General features: G+C 40.1%; 1 protein-coding gene across 5 annotated transcripts in view; it reads right to left on the bottom strand.

The window, feature by feature from the left end:
* Hecw1 (HECT, C2 and WW domain containing E3 ubiquitin protein ligase 1) overlaps positions 1 to 22,023 on the bottom strand; it is a 414,282-nt gene that overhangs the window by 302,175 nt on the left and 90,084 nt on the right. For 2 of the 5 annotated variants that reach the window (NM_001440089.1, XM_087590136.1), the window contains 1 exon segment: positions 20,263 to 20,320. In NM_001440089.1, coding sequence (NP_001427018.1) covers positions 20,263 to 20,289 — 27 coding nt within the window. In that variant the 5' untranslated portion in view covers positions 20,290 to 20,320. 5 annotated transcript variants of the gene reach the window in all.

Raw genomic sequence — 22,023 nt, 5'->3', positions numbered from 1 at the left:
ATGCTTTCTCAGCATCTAATGAAATAATCATGTGGTTCTGTTCTTTCAGTTTGTTTATATAATGGATCACGTTGATGGTTTTCCGTATATTAAACCATCCCTGCATGCCTGGGATGAAGCCTACTTGATCATGGTGGATGATTGTTTTGATGTGCTCTTGGATTCGGTTTGCCAGAATTTTATTGAGTATTTTTGCATCGATATTCATAAGGGAAATTGGTCTGAAGTTCTCTTTCTTTGTTGTGTCTTTGTGTGGTTTAGGTATAAGAGTAATTGTGGCTTCGTAGAAGGAATTTGGTAGTGCTCCATCTGTTTCAATTTTGTGGAATAGTTTGGATAATATTGGTATGAGGTCTTCTATGAAGGTTTGATAGAATTCTGCACTAAACGCGTCTGGACCTGGGCTCTTTTTGGTTGGGAGACCTTTAATGACTGCTTCTATTTCCTTAGGAGTTATGGGTTTGTTTAACTGGTTTATCTGTTCCTGATTTAACTTCGGTACCTGGTATCTGTCTAGGAAATTGTCCATTTCCTGAAGATTTTCAAGTTTTGTTGAATATAGGTTTTTATAGTAAGATCTGATGATATTTTGAATTTCCTCTGAATCTGTAGTTATGTCTCCCTTTTCATTTCTGATTTTGTTAATTTGGACGCACTCTCTGTGTCCTCTCGTTAGTCTGGCTAAGGGTTTATCTATCTTGTTGATTTTCTCAAAGAACCAACTTTTGGTTCTGTTGATTCTTTCTATGGTCCTTTTTGTTTCTACTTGGTTGATTTCAGCTCTGAGTTTGATTATTTCCTGCCTTCTACTCCTCCTGGGTGTATTTGCTTCTTTTTGTCCTAGAGCTTTTAGGTGTGCTGTCAAGCTGCTGACATATGCTCTTTCCTGTTTCTTTCTGCAGGCACTCAGCGCTATGAGTTTTCCTCTTAGCACAGCTTTCATTGTGTCCCATAAGTTTGGATATGTTGTATCTTCATTTTCATTAAATTCTAAAAAGTTTTTAATTTCTTTCTTTATTTCTTCCTTGACCAGGTTATCATTGAGTAGAGCATTGTTCAATTTCCACGTATATGTGGGCATTCTTCCCTTATTGTTATTGAAGACCAGTTTTAGGCCGTGGTGGTCCGATAGCACGCATGGGATTATTTCTATCTTTCTGTACCTGTTGAGGCCCGTTTTTTGACCAATTATATGGTCAATTTTGGAGAAAGTACCATGAGGAGCTGAGAAGAAGGTATATCCTTTTGCTTTAGGATAGAATGTTCTATAAATATCCGTTAAGTCCATTTGGCTCGTGACTTTTCTTAGTCTGTCTACGTTTCTGTTTAATTTCTGTTTCCATGATCTGTCCATTGATGAGAGTGGTATGTTGAAATCTCCCACTATTATTGTGTGAGGTGCAATGTGTGCTTTGAGCTTTAGTAAGGTTTCTTTTACGTATGTAGGTGCCCTTGTATTTGGGGCATAGGTATTTAGGATTGAGAGTTCATCTTGGTGGATTTTTCCTTTGATGAATATGAAGTGTCCTTCCTTATCTTTTTTGATGACTTTTAGTTGGAAATTGATTTTATTTGATATTAGAATGGCTACTCCAGCTTGCTTCTTCTGACCATTTGCTCGGAAAGTTGTTTTCCAGCCTTTCACTCTGAGGTAGTGTCTGTCTTTGTCTCTGAGGTGTGTTTCCTGTAGGCAGCAGAATGCAGGGTCCTCGTTGCGTATCCAGTTTGTTAATCTATGTCTTTTTATTGGGGAGTTGAGGCCACTGATATTGAGAGATATTAAGGAATAGTGATTATTGTTTCCCTTTATATTCATATTTGGATGTGAGGTTATGTTTGTGTGCTTTCATTCTCTTTGTTTTGTTGCCAAGACGATTAGTTTCTTGCTTCTTCTAGGGTATAGCTTGCCTCCTTATGTTGGGCTTTACCATTTATTATCCTTTGTAGTGCTGGATTTGTGGAAAGATATTGTGTAAATTTGGTTTTGTCATGGAATATCTTGGTTTCTCCATCTATGTTAATTGAGAGTTTTGCTGGATACAGTAACCTGGGCTGGCATTTGTGTTCTCTTAGGGTCTGTATGACATCAGTCCAGGATCTTCTGGCCTTCATAGTTTCTGGCGAGAAGTCTGGTGTGATTCTGATAGGTCTCCCTTTATATGTTACTTGACCTTTTTCCCTTACTGCTTTTAATATTCTTTCTTTATTTTGTGCGTTTTGTGTTTTGATAATTATGTGACGGGAGGTGTATCTTTTCTGGTCCAATCTATTTGGAGTTCTGTAGGCTTCTTGTATGTCTATGGGTATCTCTTTTTTTAGGTTAGGGAAGTTTTCTTCTATGATTTTGTTGAAGATATTTACTGGTCCTTTGAGCTGGGAGTCTTCACTCTCTTCTATACCTATTATCCTTAGGTTTGATCTTCTCATTTAGTCCTGGATTTCCTGTATGTTTTGGACCAGTAGCTTTTTCCGCTTTACATTATCTTTGACAGTTGAGTCAATGATTTCTATGGAATCTTCTGCTCCTGAGATTCTCTCTTCCATCTCTTGTATTCTGTTGGTGAAGCTTGTATCTACAGCTCCTTGTCTCTTCTTTTGGTTTTCTATATCCAGGGTTGTTTCCATGTGTTCTTTCTTGATTGCTTCTATTTCCATTTTTAATTCCTTCAACTGTTTGATTGTGTTTTCCTGGAATTCTTTCAGGGATTTTTGTGTCTCCTCTCTATGGGCTTCTACTTGTTTATTTATGTTTTCCTGGAATTCTTTCAGGGATTTTTGTGACTCCTCTCTATGGGCTTCTACTTGTTTATTTATGTTTTCCTGGAATTCTTTCAGGGATTTTTGCGATTCTTTCAGGCATTTTTGCGATTCCTCTCTGTAGGCTTCTACTTGTTCTCTAAGGGAGTTCTTCACGTCTTTCTTGAAGTCCTCCAGCATCATGATCAAAAATGATTTTGGAACTAGATCTTGCTTTTCTGGTGTGTTTGGATATTCCATGTTTGTTTTGATGGGAGAATTGGGCTCCGATGGTGCCATGTAGTCTTGGTTTCTGTTGCTTGGGTTCCTGCGCTTGCCTCTCGCCATCAGATTATCTCTAGTGTTACTTTGTTCTGCTATTTCTGACAGTGGCTAGACTGTCCTATAAGCCTGTGTGTCAGAAGTGCTGTAGACCTGTTTTCCTCTCTTTCAGTCAGTTATGGGGACAGAGTGTTCTGCTTTCCGGCGTGTGGTTTTTCCTCTCTACAGGTCTTCAGCTGTTCCTGTGGGCCTGTGTCTTGAGTTCACCAGGCAGCTTTCTTGCAGCAGAAAAGTTGGTCTTACCTGTGGTCCCAAGGCTCAAGTTCGCTCGTGGGGTGCTACCCACGGGCTCTCTGCAGCGGCAGCAACCAGGAAGACCTGTGCCGCCGTTTCCGGGAGCTTCAGTGCACCAGGGTTCCAGATGGTCTTTGGCTTTTTCCTCTGGCGTCCGAGATGTGTGTGCAGAGAGCAGTCTCTTCTGGTTTCCCAGGCTTGTCTGCCTCTCTGAAGGTTCAGCTCTCCCTCCCACGGGATTTGGGTGCAGAGAACTGTTTATCCGGTCTGTTTCCTTCTGGTTCTGGTGGTGTCTCAGGGACAGGGGTCCTGCCGCTCCTGGGCCCTCCCCCACGGGAGCCCAGAGGCCTTATACAGTTTCCTCTTGGGCCAGGGATGTGGGCAGGGGTGAGCAGTGTTGGTGGTCTCTTCCGCTCTGCAGCCTCAGGAGTGCCCACCTGACCAGGCGGTTGGGTCTTTCCTTTCTGATTTTTATCCTTTTAATCTTTCTCTTTTGGCTTATGGTTATAGATAAGATTCCAAGTACTATATTAAATAGATATGGAGAGAGTGGTCAACCTTCTTTTGTTCCTGATTTTAGTAGAATTGCTTTTGAGTTTCTCTCTATTATTTTTTTATTTTTGTAATTATATTTATGTATAGAAAGCTTAAGTGTACATTTAACCCAGTTTAGTGGCGAGTTCTTTAGCCTTTGCCTTTTCCAGCTTGGCAATGTGAGCCACAGACTTAGGACCCAGGACATTGCTTCCCCAGTGGCAGCGGATCTCGTCATATCTGTCATTATAATTGGTCCTAATAGCTTCCACCAGCTTAGCCAGAGCACCCTTGTCTTCTGAGTTAACCTCTGTGAAGGCAGCAGTGGTGCACGTCTTCCTGTGGACCAGGCGCCCCAGCCTGGCCTTTCCCTTGATGATGCAGTAGGGCACCCCCATCTTTCAACAAAGGGCAGACCATCTTTCAACAAAGGGCAGATAGGAAAATCACCAGCTCAATGGGGTCTACATCATGGGCATTCACCACCTGCTGAGCCTTCTTGTTCTCCACCAAGGTGGTGAGGGTATTGACCCCTGATTGGTCCCCTTTGCCAGCAGCTTTCTTCTCAGCCTGGGCCAGCAGCCTTTGCTTCTTCTCCTGCTTTGTCTCTGGCCTGTACTTGTGGGCGAGTCTAAGCAGCTGAGTCACTGCCTGTCCAGGGCCTGGGTGAACTGGTTGATGGCAGGAGGTACTTTGAGCCGATTCTAGAGGATGGCTCTTTTGCCGATGCAGCCTGATGCATCTCTTTTGGGCTGGATGTCCTGATCAAGGCCAAAGTTCTTGGGCCTTTTCTCAAACAAAGGATTGACCACTTTTTTGGCCTCCTGTTTTTTGACCATGGCGGGGGTCGGGGCCATCTTCTTCCCCTTGGCCTTCTTTCCTTTGGACTGGACAGAAGAGAGAAAGCCTCATGGCTGTATCTTCTGCCATCCCATCGGGCAGCAGAGTCATTCCCTGTGCGCCGCTCACTAACGCTACCTTCCCCGAAGCGCCAGGGAGGACAGCGGCGGTGGGGGATGGAGGCGGATAGCCCGAGGGCCCACAATCACTCCGAGTTTCTCTCTATTTAAGTTGATATTGGCTGTGGACTTTGGTGACAAGAGATGGTTTGTTGGAACTCTTTCCCCCCATTATTTTGACTGAGTTTGCTATTTTTAATATGTCCCTCGTATCCTCCTTTTCTCTAGGACTTTTATCATTAAGGGATAAAATTTGGATTTTTCCAAAGGCCTTTTCTGCATCTAATGCGAAGGTCCTGTGGATTTTGTCTTTTAAGTTTTTAAGAGACACTTGCTCAACCGTGTTTATTGCTGCTCTATTCATAATAGACAAAAATAGGAAACAACCTAGATATTTCTTAACAAAAGGAAAGGAAAAAAGAAAACAAGGTACATTTACAGAAGGGAATATTACTCAACTGTCAGAAAATGCAGTTTGTAGGCAAATGGGTACAAGCGGGAAAAACCATCTGAGTGAGGTAACCTAGATCCAGAAAAAACAAATATAGTTTTTTTGATTACATATAGATATTGGTTGTAAAATCAATGATAACCAACCATATAACTACAAGGATAAGTATAGATGAAGGAAGTAGAGGGAACAGATCTCTATTGGAAAGGGAAATAGAATAAATAATTATGGATAGAAAGGTCCCTGAAATGGAGGATTCAGACGGGAGGGGAAGGGGAAAGGTTGTGGGAGGGAATATAGGTAGAGATAGCTAAAATTAAAGGACATTTGAAGGGCAGTATGGAGATGTAGCAAAGTAGAAACTTTCTAAAATACATACATATATTAAGGGTTTCTAAATGAATAATGGGGGGAAAGAGTTCCAACAAACCATCTCTTGTCACCAAACGAAGCTTCCAGTACCAGAACTGGGTCACATCTAATTGAATTGTTGGTTAAAGGGTTCTCATGGGAACGACTACTGGATTCCTGGCCTTTCCACTAAGATACAGCCATTGTTGAGTGCCCTGTAACCTAGTATAAGAAATCCTGTGTGTGTATGTATGTATGTACGTATGTATGTATGTATGTATGCATGCATGTTTATGTTTATATGTGCATATGTATGTTTATGTATGTATATATGTGTGTGTCCATTCTCTCAGCAGATTTGTTTCTTTAGAGAACGCTGGTTAATACAGTTTTCTTTGAGCATATACAGCTCATGGGTAACTTGAATCTGCTGCATCATCAACACCACCACCACTGACTTTCACATTGACAATGATGACGTCAAATATGGTTAACTAGATCTCTGCCTCCCCCATTACCTGTTAATTTCACTTTTATTGCCTTTATATTGGGATATACACAAAATATTTCCCATAATACATCTGTTTAATGTAGAACTTGAAGACATCACTCTTTCATTATGATCGTGTAAGTGAGATATCTTCTCTAGGTTCACTGGGTCCTCACGGAGTAGAACTGCTTATGACAGTGTGTGGAACATTTGATTTGCAGAGACTATCCTGCAGATGTAGCTCACTGAGAGGTGGGGTCCTTTAAAATAGACACTTTTCAAGCTATGGCTCTTTGCTTCTTGACCCACCAGAAGGAACCTCTGCTTTGACGTCCCTGCCATGGTAGACTGAAACTATGATCCATAATGAATACTTTCCCCATAAATAGCTTCTGTCAGCAACAAGGGAAGTAAAGGATATGATAGCCATGTTCATTTATGAAAAGGAGACCAATGGGGCCCTTCAGATTATTTTTAAAATGTAGATGTCTTGACACAAAGCTAATTTATAAGTAAATTCCAGTATCTGAACATGTACTTCCAAACTCTAGGGAATTTTGTTGTGTAGGTGGGATTATGACTAGCAGGGCCAAGTAACTTTCCCAAGAAAAGATTGGTAGAAGCAGATTCTATGTAAGGTGAGGTTTTGGATTATATGACAGTTCTTAATATTTGTACTGTTTTACTAGAAATTCAAGTCTATACTTATTAAATAACAATCATTTTTACTGACATTGTTTTTTCCACATTCTACAGTCACTGTTAAACTGGCTTACTTTTCCACTAATGACCATTTATTTAGGAGCTTATGCTTACTGAATTGTTTCCACGAATGCTATAGTCCTAATGGCACGGGAAAATAAAGCCAAATAGTCTCCCTATCGATGATGAAAGATTATAAAATGAATGTGTATGTGTCTGTGTTTGCGGACTCATAACCAATAGTCAGAAAATACCCATAGATTAAGTGAAAAAAGTTTTATACAGGAGAAGTTGTCTAAACACAGGGAAAGCCAGTAAAAAGACTGACACTGATTATAAACAGATACCTTTCCAACTCAAATGTCCACAGTAGTTTCCTGAAATTCTTCTTAAAGTATAGTTAGTAATTTAGGATTGCTAGTTCACACTCATGAATCGGTGTTCTCAATCCTTTCTTAGCTCTCATATGATGCAAACGACGTTGGGTCTTGAATGTAGGAAAATATAGTACAAGAGCAGCTGTAATGAGACTCACCCTTACAGGGGGAAAACAAGTACAGCATTGGGAGTGTGGGGCAAGGAAAGGTGATCAAGGAAAGCTAGAATCAAGCATTGCTTAGAAGGTTTATCAAAATGCATAGATGACAACAAAGTGCTGGTAGAAATACTCAGATGTTAGATCAAGTGAGCTAACACTAGGGCAACATTGTTTGAACTAGCTGAGACCAGAGGGTGAAATGCTGGATGCTGGCACACATGCAATGTGAGCCCATGTTGCCAAATAATGTATCCTGTGAAGCACAGAGTCTAGCTTAAATGACAGTGAGTTGGTGGTTGCTATGATCACATCCTTACTGGTCAAGTAATGGCCCTGGACCCTCCAAATCCATGTAGACACAAAGCAAATGGTAATTGGAAGATCATAATATCACTTAGCTAATTACATTTGAGAAAAGGAGACTAAGAAAAACTTGGTAGATAAAATTATACCCGAAAAGATGAAATAACCAGAGAATAGGCTGGGATTTTAATGAAGTAGAAGCATAATGAAACTGTATCTCCAGGGCCATAGTTTAAATTTAGATCTGCAATTGTGCTGAGTAGGAATAAATAAAAATTTTATAAATTCACACTGAGTTTCCTGTCCAATTAAGGGTTGTAAAACCAACATTAATTACAGAAGTAAGGCTTCCTTTTTCACCCAGAAAACTTAGCTCGTGGATGTGGTAACTTGGTATCTTACAGCTCCTGCAACCCTCAGGGAAAGTCAGCCTCTAAAACACAATTGAAAGATAAACCCCAAAAGAAAAAAAAAACATGAAGATCTTCTAATAATGAAGAGACCTACATAATCCAGATGGAGGAAATGGTTGATTGTAGAGATAACATCAAAATAGGCAAGGATCACCTTCTGGAGCCAGCAGGGAAGTGAGGTCAGTGGGAACAGATCCTTTATATCAGTTACTTTTCTGTTACTGTTCTAAAAATACCATGACAAAGATTTATAGAAAAGGAGTTTATTTTGGTTTACGGTAGTGAGACATGGCAACTAGAGTGGGAAACTGAAAGATCACATTTTGAACCAAACCACAAAGAGAACTGGAAGTAGGATGAGACTATGAACTCTCAAAGCCCACCTTCAGTGATGCACTTCCTCCAACAAGACTGCATTCCCTCCCCAAACAGCACCACTGACTGATGACAAGGTGTTGAAATACATGAGCCTGTGGGTACAAGTCCTTTACTAGGTCCTTCTGGCTCAGCTCCTGCCAATCATGGTCAAGAATGGTTGTAAGAGTTTTCTCTCTCTCTCTCTCTCTCTCTCTCTCTCTCTCTCTCTCTCTCTCTCCTCTTTAAAAGAAACAGAGCTTTTTAACTTTGATAAAAACTGTTCTTTTAAAAAAGAAAATTATCTATCAAATAGAATCTTAAAAACCTTACTAACAACCAAGTAAAATTACCCTGCTGAGATGACCATAGATTTGGTGAACTCTAGGCTATAGCATTATGCAATATCAGAGGGACCTCTAGGCTATAATGTTATACAGTATCAGGGGGACCGTGGGTCTGCCTGGCCTTTCTCCTTATCACTTCCAGTCCTTACAAAATGTTTTATAATGATTATTCTAAAATGTTCTAACATCTTTCCCTAGTAGAAGGAAATGCCTATTAAGGCACAGACCTGTTTGCTTAGAGTTGTATCCTCAGCACCTTCATTGACTCTGTGTGCTACAAAGGAAACAGCAAATTAGTAGTTCCTGGGTGAATAATAAGTGTTGTGTTCATGCCTCAATCCAACTAAGCTAAGCTGGACTGAGTGTGACACAGGATTCTGATTCCAGGGTAGGACATCTCATTCTCAGGCATTCATGAGGCTCCTTTGAGCCAGAACGATCAATATCTGCCCATTCTAGGAATAGAATACTCATAAATCTCTTACTTTGCATATCTGGATTTTTTAAAAAAACTCATCAAGAAAAAAGATGAAATACATAATATTGATTCATGCTATATATACAATTATGATCCTGAAAACAGTTTCTTATTGTCTGAAGCTGTAAACAAGAACCTGCATTGAGGTTAACTCGGCAGTGACCCTCAGTGATGCGCTGACATGCTGTAGAGTATTGGTGATACTCAATTCTCTAAGGATTATGCACGCCGTGTATGGGTACTAGAGGAAAACAAAGAAACCAAACAAAACATACAAGGAAACATTTAACTCTTGCCAACAAAGGAAAAATGAGCTTAAACTCAACAGGACAGGAAAAGAGGCATGTGCGACATTCTATGTAGATGGAATTCCTTTGCCTGAACAAGATCATTCACCCTGCAGTGCTTACATGGAACAGTTAAATAACACACGTCTTATGCTGAATGGCTGCCTTGAGGAAATAGTCATGTCATGTGCACAGCCTAGTTAAAAAATCAACCATTGAATTATCCGCACAAGTCTCTTCTACTTTTCTCTGGTTTTAGGCAGAAGTACAATTTATTTTAAGTGAGAAAAGATATGTATAATATTTATAGTACAGTCCAGGCCTTTTGTAAAAGCACTCACTTAGAAAGAAAATGATACAGTTTTTTTTTTCTCAACAAGAACAGCTTCATAGAGAGCAGCATATGAAACTGTTAAAGGGGGCTCTGGCCTTGATTTTTGTAGTAGCTCTGGTTCTGGTCCTCTATGGGTGCTGCATCAGAATGACACTCTTGAACAGTTACTAGGACAGGCTGTATGCGAGTCAGAAAAAACAATTTGTGCTGAGAATGTTGCTTCCTGTTGGGAAAATACTGGTGGCAGAGTTACCTAGAAGTGAGAAAGGACCCAAGGTTTCCTAGGTGATACAAGGTATAGGGAAACTGGTAGAGGGTCACACCTATTACCTGTCAGCAAACAGTCCCTAGAGACTCACTTAGGACTATGGTTCTACTTGTGATGTCCTAGCCAGCCAAGGATATACCTCATCTGGCTCAACTGAACAACACTGTTCATTTCCTCTGGTCTAGAAAAGTTGAGTTCATGATAGATTGGGGCAAGAAAGGAGGTCAATACTCTTTCCAAAAGAGATCCCAAATCAAGTGTAGAGAATTAAGCCTGTAAACCACTCTAAGAAATAAACATATGTTCTACAAGTTCTATTCTTTTAGGGGGCCACAGCAATACAGTTACATTCCACATAATGCAGGCTTCATATCTGATGTTCATAGACACTTTCTCCACTAGGGCTGAGAAGGCTGCTGATGTGGCATTGACTTTCTAAAAGAAATGAGCCCAAATGTGTTCTTCTTAATACAAACTGACAAATGGGCCATCATTCATATCAGAAGTAATGCTATGATATCTAGAGTCCCAAGCTTTCCTCTACTTAGATTCTGCAGAGAAAAATCAAAAGATCTGACTGAACTATTAAAAGGATACCAGTAAAGCTTAGGCAAGAAACCTCAGAAAATTGGCCAAAGTTGTCATCCATCATCATCAAGAGAATTCGAACCACTCCAAAATCTAATATGAAGTTTGGCCCTTATAAGTTACTATAAGCTAACTTCCTTCCCCATACTATATCTGGTGTTAGATTCTGAGACTAATAAATGACCTTACTGCACAATAAACATAAACCAATTTCAAACAGCTCTGAAGGAATATGGAAACTGGTTGTACCTATCTAATGCTAGGGCCCAAAGATTGTGAACTCTTGGTTCTGGATCCACTTAAAAGAAAAAGAAGAGCAGAGAAGTTGAGTCTTCAAAGGTTGCCCTAAGCATCCTCACATCTTCCACACTCCTAGGAAGCCAGACAACTAATTTCACACCTTCAAGATAAAACCAGTGACCCCAAATCAAGGGATTCTACTTGGTGGCCCAGAGAACACCTATGTCTATGAGCCAGGGGAGGACCTCAAACTTCTCTTCAAAAAGCAAAGTAACATGCTGATAGCTATTGACTTATTTATCCTAAAATACCTCCTCACTATGGCTCCTCTTGCTTTTCTCTGTAGAAATAATAATTCTGGACCCATACGTGAAAGACTGAAAGCTCTCAGCAGAAGATCATTTTTACCACTGAAATAAAAAACAACTGCTTTTATGCCTCCCCTCTTTCCTCAGTATTAAGACATTCATGGGTTCCCATTTTAAACCAGGTGTCTGACTTCACCAATTCTTCTAACTGCTGGATTTATTTCAAGCTACAATTATATTATTTGGAAAGCTTTCTAATAAGGATAGAGGAAATATCTCATAATATGCTTCTAGATGCAGATTTTAATAATCAGTATACTAAGATTATTAATGGCCTCATGTTTAGGAGTTTTGTTTTTTAAGACTTATTATTTTTTTTAATTTGTGAGTACATATATGTTTGTGTTTCTACCATGTGTCTATGTGTGCCCATGGAGGACAAAAGAGAATGTCAGGTCACATGAAGCTGGATTTACAAGTGGTTGTGGACCACACAACTCTTAAACAACAACAACCCAAGGGATCACAGCCTGGCACACAAATATTGTTCTTCCAGATCTAGCAAGGCCATGGCTTTCCTGGTTCTCTGGAATTACTGATTGACATTTTTATTGTAAAATTATGTGTCCTCTAAGATATGTGACAATTTTAAACTAAAGTCCTTTAAGGAACAACTGATTTTTAATACAAGAACCCTGATGCCTCCTATCTAATCATTAAAGCAGGAGAGTCTTGTTGTACTTCTTAGGAAAAAACAACACCCTTTATCAACTTCAACACAGTTACTAAAGATGGATTGCCCACCACACTTCTCTGAAGAAGGATTTTAGGGTATATGTCTATCAGGGAGCAGTCACGGCAGGAGAAAGGGACTGGAGACAGCAGTGTCAAGACTAGTATATGAAATAAGCCATCTGAACTAAATGCAATAGAATATGCTTGAAAACAACAAAAAGCAACCAACCAATGAAAGTGGTGATATAGGGCCACTGGGTGTATGTAACCTGTGTATATAAGGTAATGAATCTCATGGGCCAGATTTTCCCTGCTCATTCTCTACTCTTTCTCACAAATTCTTTCTTTTCATAATAACAATCTCTGTTATTATTTCTAATCATGTGGCCCTGGTCCAAGTCTTAGCCATGAATCATAAAAACCTGAAAATTTCATCAGATCTCCTGAGACTCAGATTGTATGCAGTCTTATGATTCGAGATTGTTGTAAAGCACTGTAGTTTGGACTTCAGTTTGTTTCTGCTCTTGGTGCAAATTGTAAAGGAGGCATCTTTTTTTGACAGGCTTGTCATGCTATGGCTATTTGATAGCGTGACAATAAATTCTAGACTTTGCATAACTAGGTGTTCACTGCTTGTTTTCCTGAATAGCCTTGTTTGGAGCTCATCTTTAGATTTTGGGTTGATTTTTAATTCCACATTTTAGGGGTAGAAGCTATTCGAATTTATCTTGGACCACTTTATAGTACCAGTAGTTTCTGGGAGCGATGCTTTTGTTATGTTAATGAAACACAGATTCAGAAGCTGGGAATTTAGCTCAGTGGTAGAGACCTGACCTAACATGCAAAGTCTTGGGTTAGATCCCCAGCACTGAAGAGACAGAGGGATGGGCAGAGAGACAGACAGAAAGATGGGGTTTAAGAATTCTCTACTGCAATGTCTCTAGAAATGGGAAATATAAGCCCATGCTATCTTAGTTGCCTTCTAGGGAGAAATTCTACTAACTAGCCCCTTTAAAGTATTAATTCTGGAAAGTGAGGCTAGAAAATCCTTGCTGCGCATTTGCAAATGAGACTGCAAGCAATATTGATTTTTTAAGGTTTAAAATAAAAGCATATGATCTTAATTTGTTTTATTGCGCCAGAAATATATAGTTCAGATTTGTTTAAAGGCGGGATAAATTGACACTGTCTTGTCTTATGAACGTGTGTACTCTTAACTTACTGAAATCTACTAAATTACATATCTAGGTTAATTAAATAGGCTCTCAGAAAACAGTAAAATGGATTGGATATTATATGCCATTAAAAGATACATGATCTTTCAAGCATGTAATTTATAGTGATAGTAAACACCTAAAAATAGTTTACTAAAAGTACGATTTATTTATGTAAAGCCTCATCTGTTGAGTTGTAAGACTTTGTTAAATATTGTTAAATTACAAAATTTTATATCGGTTGTATAGATTTTTAATAAGGGTTTTCTTCTAAAATAGTTTCTAAAAAGAAAATAATTATAGTCGTTTGTTCTGAAAAAGATCATAGGTAACAGAAATAAGAACTTGTGAATTTTAATGGGCATAACTGAACTGTAACGTCCACCAGTATCAGTTAGTGATCCTGCTGGGAGTGACCTTCCTAACCTCTTAACTGTTCTGCTCGTTCCTGGGTATGCCTAACAGGAGCTTATGCACACATTGAGTCTTTAAGAGACATTATGGTGCCCACTACTTGAAAATTCTCATTGTGAAATACTCAGGCCATAGCTTAGGTTAGATACTTAACCAATAAGTACGCATGCACTTGCGTGTGTGTGCATACACACGCACTCCGGGAAGCTCCCCTGGAAGGACTAATATTTCCTAGAACTCTTTGCTTGCTCATGTTCCTAGATGGACCCTTTTCAGCAGCCACTTTTGTTCTTTGCTTTCTCCTGCCATTTTCCCTGAGACCTGTTAGGACTGTAGACTCAGGCATGGAGAAGTGGTATTGGTCCTAGTGGTATACACTTTTTTTTCCTCTCTCCTAAAAATGAGGAAAAAAAAACAAGAAAGTCAAAACCTTGGTATAGACATTTTTCTCCCCTAAACATGAGGAAGAAACAAACAAGAAAATCAAAACCCAGCCCATTTGCACTTTTAATATGTATAGCAATCCAGAAAAAGACTAGGATGTTGATGAAGGCAGGCTGCTTCTTTGGCAAACCGAACCACATGGTGCTTTTTACCTGTCTTATGAGAAAGAGATATTGTTCTATCTGCCAAGGTCAAATGTCTATAGTAGAGATTTATATTCCAATATTACAGACTTGGTCTTTGGAGAGACAATGAAAGTGATCAATTCAAACCCAGGATAAATAAGCCCAGAGGACTGGGGTCTCAAAGCAGTGTTCTAACCCTCTCATGTATGTACACTCAGTTCAGCAGGGGTGCCTGAGAGTCACGGAATTGGGGATGTATAACAACATCAGGTAGTTTTGAGGACTTTTCACTGACTGAGAGTGATGCTTCCAGAGGCCCCTAGTTTCTTGTCTCTATCACTTGTACTTCATACTACAGTGTAGAATTGTACTTTTATTCTAAAGGGGGAAATGGTTAACTTTATTTTGAAATAATCCAGCCAGGTAATGGGAGATTTGGCCAAAGTATAGAAAGACCTGTACTTGGTCCTACTCTTAGATAAAGCAGAACAGGATCTAGCGGGAAGCTAGGAGAAGCACAAATGGATTAGTTAGTCAAAATCCCATTAACCATTTGCCGAGTACACTGACTGTTCTACATAAGGAACACATTTCTTGTGATTACAATACCTCAGCAGGGGACCATAGATGTGAAGTGGTGGTACAGAATCTCTTCACATGAATTAAAATACTGTATTGGTAACAATACAATAAGAAAAAAGGTTACTCAAGAAAAGGAAGAAAATTCTGCCCTATTTCTTAATAGGTCATATTTCTTTTTAATATTATTTTCTTGGATATTTTATGTATTTACATTTCAAATGTTATCTCTTCCCTCCTCTCCCACCCCCCTTCCCCTCCTCTGTTTCTATGAGGATGCTCCCACTCCCACCCACCCACTCTAACCTCAACACCCTGGCATTCCCTTACACTGGGGAAACGAGCCTTCACAGGACCAAGGGCTTTGCCTCCTATTGATGCTGGACAATGCCATCCTCTGCTACATATGAGTCCTTTAAAAAATGGAGGTTATCTCAGGAGGCCACCTTTTACTTTTTATCACTTAAGAATGGAACAAAGGTCGGGGTGGGGGAGACCTTACCTTAAAGGCTATATAACAAATTTCATATTTCAATATTTTGCTTCTAAGTGTCTAATTGTATCGGTCAGTGACTAGTTTAGGCTCTGTGACTTTAGACAGAAGTTTTTTGTTTTGCTTCTAGGTAGTGTCATGTCTTAAGAATCACAAATTTTGGATTAAGGATTGTTTAATGCTGCAGAAGAAATAATCATATCAAGAATCTAACCAAAAAAAGCCTCAGGCTTCATTAGGACCAGAATGCACTAGACACTGGAGATCATTGGGCGATAATCCCTCTTAACTTCTGGGGGACAAAGAGGACAGCACATAGGCAGATGGCACCAGCTGTTCTGGACTCTGGCTTTAGCAGGACATAAATTAAAACTATAAAATCTTTGATTTCCACATCTAATTTTGCATATGTTATATGAATATGTTTTATCTATATGTGGTAATATTTTTCTATTTTTTATATGGTACCAAGTTGGCTTATAAATGAGTCGTCATATAAATTGAAATTGTTAAATTAACTCAAGTTCTGTGTAGTTCACAATAGGAGTTTTAAAATAGCCCCTACAGGTTAAGCTTAGCCAAGAATCCTAATCCTGGCAGCAGCCCTCTCCACACCACCCTCATTCCCTACTGATACCAAAACTAAGATGGTGGGAACCAACCTGAATACCCTCCAACTGGAAACACCTCAAAGACACTATTTGAGGCTTTTAAAGGCTTTTCTTTGTAGTGTTTTATAGTCAAATAAGTGCATAGCTTAGGGGGAACTAAAAGGATCGAAGTGTTGCGTAATGGGGGAAATTTAGCCAAAGTTAATCTCTTTCTAAAGAAGGGAGTCTGAGGGAGGGAGTCTAAAGGAGCAGGATAAGGCCTCTGGTGAACTCTGATAAAGTCATGTCACAAGAAAGGTGGGATGATGAATATTCTCAGTAAGAAAGGGGATGGGTACTTAGAGTTACTATGCTAAGCCTGTCTCTGGATGCTTAGTAGTACAGAGTTAGGTGCAAATTCAGAGCTTCCTAAACCTTACACGTAAAATGCTTATTCACACAATCAGCAAGGGTTTTATTCTTCTTGCATAGTTAATTCAAGAACTAGCTAAATATTCAAATGCTGTGCTTAATAAATTTCCACAGCACAGTGCAATGTTTTACACTTATTAAATGAAGTTTCACTTAGTGCCTGAGTGTTAGGGATTCTTGCTTAAACATGTGGACCATACTTGAAGCACTGCTTTTCACTCACCAACTGAGTCTTTGCAGCATCCATTCCACTCACCAACTGAGTCTTTGCAGCATCCATTCCAGCCTGAGAAGCTCAGCTCCTTCTCATATGAAAGGGGAACAATCATCTCATCTACCTCTTAGGAATGAGCTCATAGGGAAAACATGCAAATTAGGACACACAGTACTAAGAAAATGTGAACTGCAGATCCTGAAAACTAAGGTGAATACCGCAAGTCAATGGCTATCTTGAGTGACAGTCCTCTGAGCCAAGCAACCATGATCTTGGGGAATTCAGCTATACCTCTCTGCCTTGTAAGAGATCATTCCAGTCATTCTTATTGATGGTTTAAACCTCAGCAGAAATAGGCCACAAAAGTCCCACCTAAATATCCAGCTGTTCCTTACTTGGCAACTCAAGCGATCAAGGAGAGGGGCCAGAGTCTATAGAGGTTAGAAAGGCTAGAGGAGTGAGTTTTCATCTAGGTTGATGAGAGAAGGTCTTCATCTGTGCTGCATAAAGCTTTTGAGTTGCAACCTGTTGGGGTTGGGGAAGTGCCTATACTCCTGTAAATAACCCCTCACCTAGGTTCTGTAGGGAAGCCTTACAAATTCGTTGGCTCCCCAGAGTTAAGTTTTGCAAAATCATGCTTGAGTTTGTCAGGACCTAAGGAGAAGGGACAGACATTGGTTAGTCTCTCTCTAGGAAGGGAGTTTAGTAACAGTGACATGGGAAAAGGAGATGGAGGGAATTTGCCAGGAATTCTGAGAGAAGCCATTTGTCTTAGTTAGGGACTTATTGCTGTGAACAGACACCATGACCAATATAAGTTTTATAAAGGCCAACATTTAATTGGGGCTGGCTTACAGGTTCATAGATTCAGTCCATTATCATCAAGGTGGGATCATGGCAGCATCGCAGCATCCAGGCAGGCATGGTGCAGGAGGAGCTGAGTTCTACATGTTCACCGGAAGGAAGCCAGGAACAGACTAGCATCCTAGGAGGAACTAGGAAGAGGGTCTCCAAGCCCACCCCACAGTGACACATTTCCTCCAACAAGGCCACACCTTCTAATAGTGCCACTCCCTGGGCCAAGGATATGCAAACAACCACATTCCACTCCTTGGCCTTCTATAGGCTGGTTTAAACATGTGAGTCTATGGAGGTCATACCTAAACACAGTATAATAAAAAAGTACACTTAGTACTTCCAAAGTCCCCCTTGTCTATAGCAGTATCAACAATGTTAAAAGTCCAAAGTTCAAAGGCTCTTCTGATATCCATCCAATCACTTAACTGTAATCTCTGAATTAAGACAGGCAACCAGCTGGGTAAGCTCCAAACTCTGCCATCTCCATGTCTGATGTCAAGTGGTCTTCAGATCTTCAGCTCCTTTTTCATCTTTGTTGACTGCAACAAACTTCTTTCTCCAGAGCTTGTTCCCTGTTAGCAGCTTTCCATGGCTCTGGCATCTTTAACATCTTTTGATCTCCAAGGCAGCTTGTTTCAACATCTTGGATCCACATGTGATCCTCCAAAGGGCTGGCTTCACTTCTCCAGCTCTGCCCTCTGTAGCAGACAGGTTGATCCACTCCACTGTCTGTTCTTGGTGATCATCCCATGGTACTGGCATCTCCAATACCCTGGGGTCTTCCATTGCAACTAGGCTTCACTAGTAGCCTCTCACAGGCTCTCTTCATGGTGCCAAGCCTCAACTCACTTGCATGACCCCTTCAGTCCTGGGCCATCAATTGCAACTGAGGGTGCATCTTCATCAGTGGCCTTCCATAGCCTCTCAAAATGCCCAGCCTCAGCTGCTCTTCATGACCCCCGCATGCCTTCAAAAACCAGTACTATCTGGGTGATTCTTACACACTATCAAGTACAGCTGCAGCATGAGGTACAACCTTGACTATCTCTGGGACACAGCTGTTTTGTGCTCTCAGAAAACACTTCCCAGAAGATTTCACCTCAGGAATACTGGTCTCTTTCTTAGCTCCAGCTTACCAGCATCAATTGGCCAAGTAGTCTCCTTCTCCTCTTGAATATAAAGCCAGAGCCATGGCCAAAGCTGAGTTCTGCTGCTTGCAGGAGCTGGAACATGGCCTCCTCATTCTATTGTATTTTTAGCTCCTTCATTGCCTAAGCTTGGCTGTCCTGGATCTTGCTCTGTAGATTGGCCTTGAATTTAGAGATCTGTATGCCTGTCTCCTGGGATTAAAAGTGTGTACTACCACACCTGCATTTAAGTTTTTCTTCACCTAGAACTTACTTTGTTCTAGGCTGACCTTGAACTCAGAGTTTGCTTGTCTTTGCCTCCTGTGATTAAAGGTTTGTACTAAGTCACTTGGAGCTAACTTAGCTGTGTGGGATCTTGCCCCAAGATCATTATTTCCTTAATTCAATTTAATATTCTTGAACACAGGATTCAACTCCATCTCACTTCCAGGTGTCCCTTTAATACTCAAACCATATATTTTGTATTTTTCCTTTCTCAACTTCCCCTTTTTTTCATTAAAATGCTCTTCATGAGACTTAACCAGAGAACAAGGTCTATGATGGGTGGTTTTGAGACTTCCTTTGTCAATGCAATTAATCTGAGTCTTTTCACCTTAGTTTCAGGCAGACTCTTCAGACAAGGGCAAAAAGTAGCCACATTCTTCAACAAAACACCACAAAAGCAGTCTTTACAGCACATACCAAAATTCTTCTCTGAAACCTCTTGGGCCAGGCAGGCCTGCACAATTCAAATCACTCTCAGTAACCAAGACTTATTTCTGAATTCCTACTAAGATAGCCCATTAAGCCCCATTTAAAGCATTCCACTGTTTTCCAAATCCAAAATCCCAAAATCCACATTCTTCCAAACAAAAGCATGGTCAGGCCTATCACAGCAATACCCCAGTCCCTTGTACCAACTTCTGTCTTAGTTAGGGTCTTATTGCTGTGAACAGACACCATGACCAATGTAAGTTTTATAAAGGCCAACATCTAATTGGGGCTAGCTTATACAGGTTCAGAGGTTCAGTCCAAGGCAGGTTCAGTCAAGGTTCAGTCAAGGCAGGAGCATGGCAGCATCATAGCATCTAGGCATGCATGGTGCAGGAGGAGTTGAGTTCTTCCTCTCCACCCGAAGGAAGCCAGGGACAGACTCAGCATCCTAGGAGGAACTAGGAGGATGGTCTCCAAGCCAACCCCACAATAACACACTTCCTCCAACAAGGCCACACTTTCTAACAGTGCCACTCCCTCGGCCAAGAATATGCAAACCATCACATCATTTGAAAGCATCTTTCATGAAGACTCTTAAAAACAAGAGCAAGAGACCCATTCTATTTGCCCCATATCCTCCCAGAGTCTGTGACTCTGGGTGAAGAAAATGCATTGTTCTTACCACAAGGCATAGAGCAAGTAACCATAACAACTGTTTCATAATTACCTAAGGCCTAGAGAAGCTCTTGAATATAACTTTTGAAGGACCACCACAGAGCAATTGATTCCACATAAAAATTTACTTGTAACGATGGTACATACACATCACACAAGAAGGACTTGGCATGCAAATAGCATCATTTCAAAAAGGAGCACAGTGGGATTCTTGGGAGATGCAGGTCATGGCAGGGTGGGTGATGGATCTCAAATGTTGAGACTGCACTTGAGGAAATTCTGGGCTGGGCAATGTCAATAGTTCCTGGGCTCAGGCACATTCCATTATGAGTGGAAGGGATTATAATGGAATGACATGGATGGTTTCTTATGATCAGAAAAGCACACTGACCTTCACACTACACAGGTGCAGCAGCATAATGAACCACCACGTGTATGCGCATCAATTCCTGGGGAAGAGTCCAATGAGGTTAACTTAGCTTGTATCCCAAGCACAGAAAAACAGTGACATTACCCACACAGAGGAACATGCCCCACTCCCACCAACATCCTTTGCTTAGAAAAGAAAGGAAAAAAGCTACATAGCAATTATAATTATTTTATCTACATAGGTAAAATATTACAAATAATGTTATGTCATAAATAATCTGATTTTTAATTTTAACATTTAACTTTAAGAACTAAAAAAATCATAAGAAATGTTCTTTTCTTTTTCCAATAAACAAAGAGTTGGTCTTGTTGAGGGCCTACATGTGATTGAAAGTTTTTTCTACCTAGTCCTTTAATAAAACTACATAAAGAACTCTCTGATATGTGCTACTCATAAGTATTCCTTATCACAAAGGATTTAATCACATATGATTAAACTGCTAAATATATCATAGAGTTCATCTCAACACTTTACTTATTCAGGCATGTACTCAGATATAAAAGATTAAATAGGAAGCATTGTTTACAGGAAGTACTGTTTAGAGGAATTTTGCAGTAGAATCTTATTGCTATGAAAGTCCAATGTGCTAGTTAGTTCTAATTGTTAATTTAACATCTTGAGAAGGGATCTTCAACCAAGGAATTAATCAGATTAGACTAAGATGCCCATAGGGCATGTCTGAGAAGGATTGACATGATTGCTAACTTATAAGGAGGATCCAGATTATCATGGATGGTACCATTTCCTGAGCATGGACCCTAGATTGTAAAAGGAAGCTAGCTCTTCAGGAGCCTTTGAGCAAGCCTGTAAGTCCTGCTTGAATTCTTGCCATGACCTCTCTTAATGATGGACTACGACCTGTAACTGGAATAAACCCACTCCTTCCCTAAGTTGCTGTGGGTTTGAGTAGTTTACCACAGCAATGAAGCAAACTGGACCAACTATTAAGTTATGTAGGGAGACCAGGCCACCGTGGGCCACACCATACCCTAGACAGATGTGCCTAGGCTTAGTAACAAAGCTAGTCAAACTTGTGCTTATGAATGATGCAGCAAGGAATAGGATCTATGTTTTCTGCTTCAAGTTCCTGTCATAACTTCCTTAAATGACAGAGTGACTGAATGAGCATGGCCCATATAGGGATATATATATATATATATATATATATATATATATATATATATATATATATGAATGAATGGTTAGTCATGGGAGAGTGAAGCTGTTTGGGAAGGATTAGTAAATAGGTGTGGCAGTATTGAAGGAGTTGCCCACCTGGAGAATTTTGAAAATTTAAAGGTGGATGCCATGACCAATATCATTCATTCTCACTGCCAGCTCCCTGGGGATCAGAGTATAAAACTCTCAGCTTCTGCTCTAACACCATGCTTGTCTGCAATGTTTGACCCTATATGATGATCATGGAATAACTCTTTGAAACTGTAAGCAAGTACCCAATTAAATGCTTTCTAGGAGTTGCCTTGGTAATGGTTTTTCTTCCCAACAATAGAACAGTAACTAAGACAGATCTGTAAAGTGGAATAAACCCATTTGTCCCCTTAGTTGCTCTTGGTCAGGTTGTTTTATCACAGCAATAGAAGATAAAACATAAGAGAAATTGGTACCAAGAGTGGGATACGATAGACCTGACCATCTAGCATATTTTCTCAGAAGATTGTGGAAATATTTGAAAGCCATTGAGTACCAGAAAGGTGGGGGGGA

The sequence above is a fragment of the Rattus norvegicus genome, chromosome 17, assembly GCF_021556685.1.
Source record: "Rattus norvegicus strain SHRSP/BbbUtx chromosome 17, alternate assembly SHRSP_T2T, whole genome shotgun sequence".
Classification (NCBI taxonomy): Eukaryota; Metazoa; Chordata; class Mammalia; order Rodentia; family Muridae; genus Rattus; species Rattus norvegicus.
Note: the sequence above shows the minus strand (reverse complement) of the source record. Positions and strands in the feature narration are given on the sequence as shown.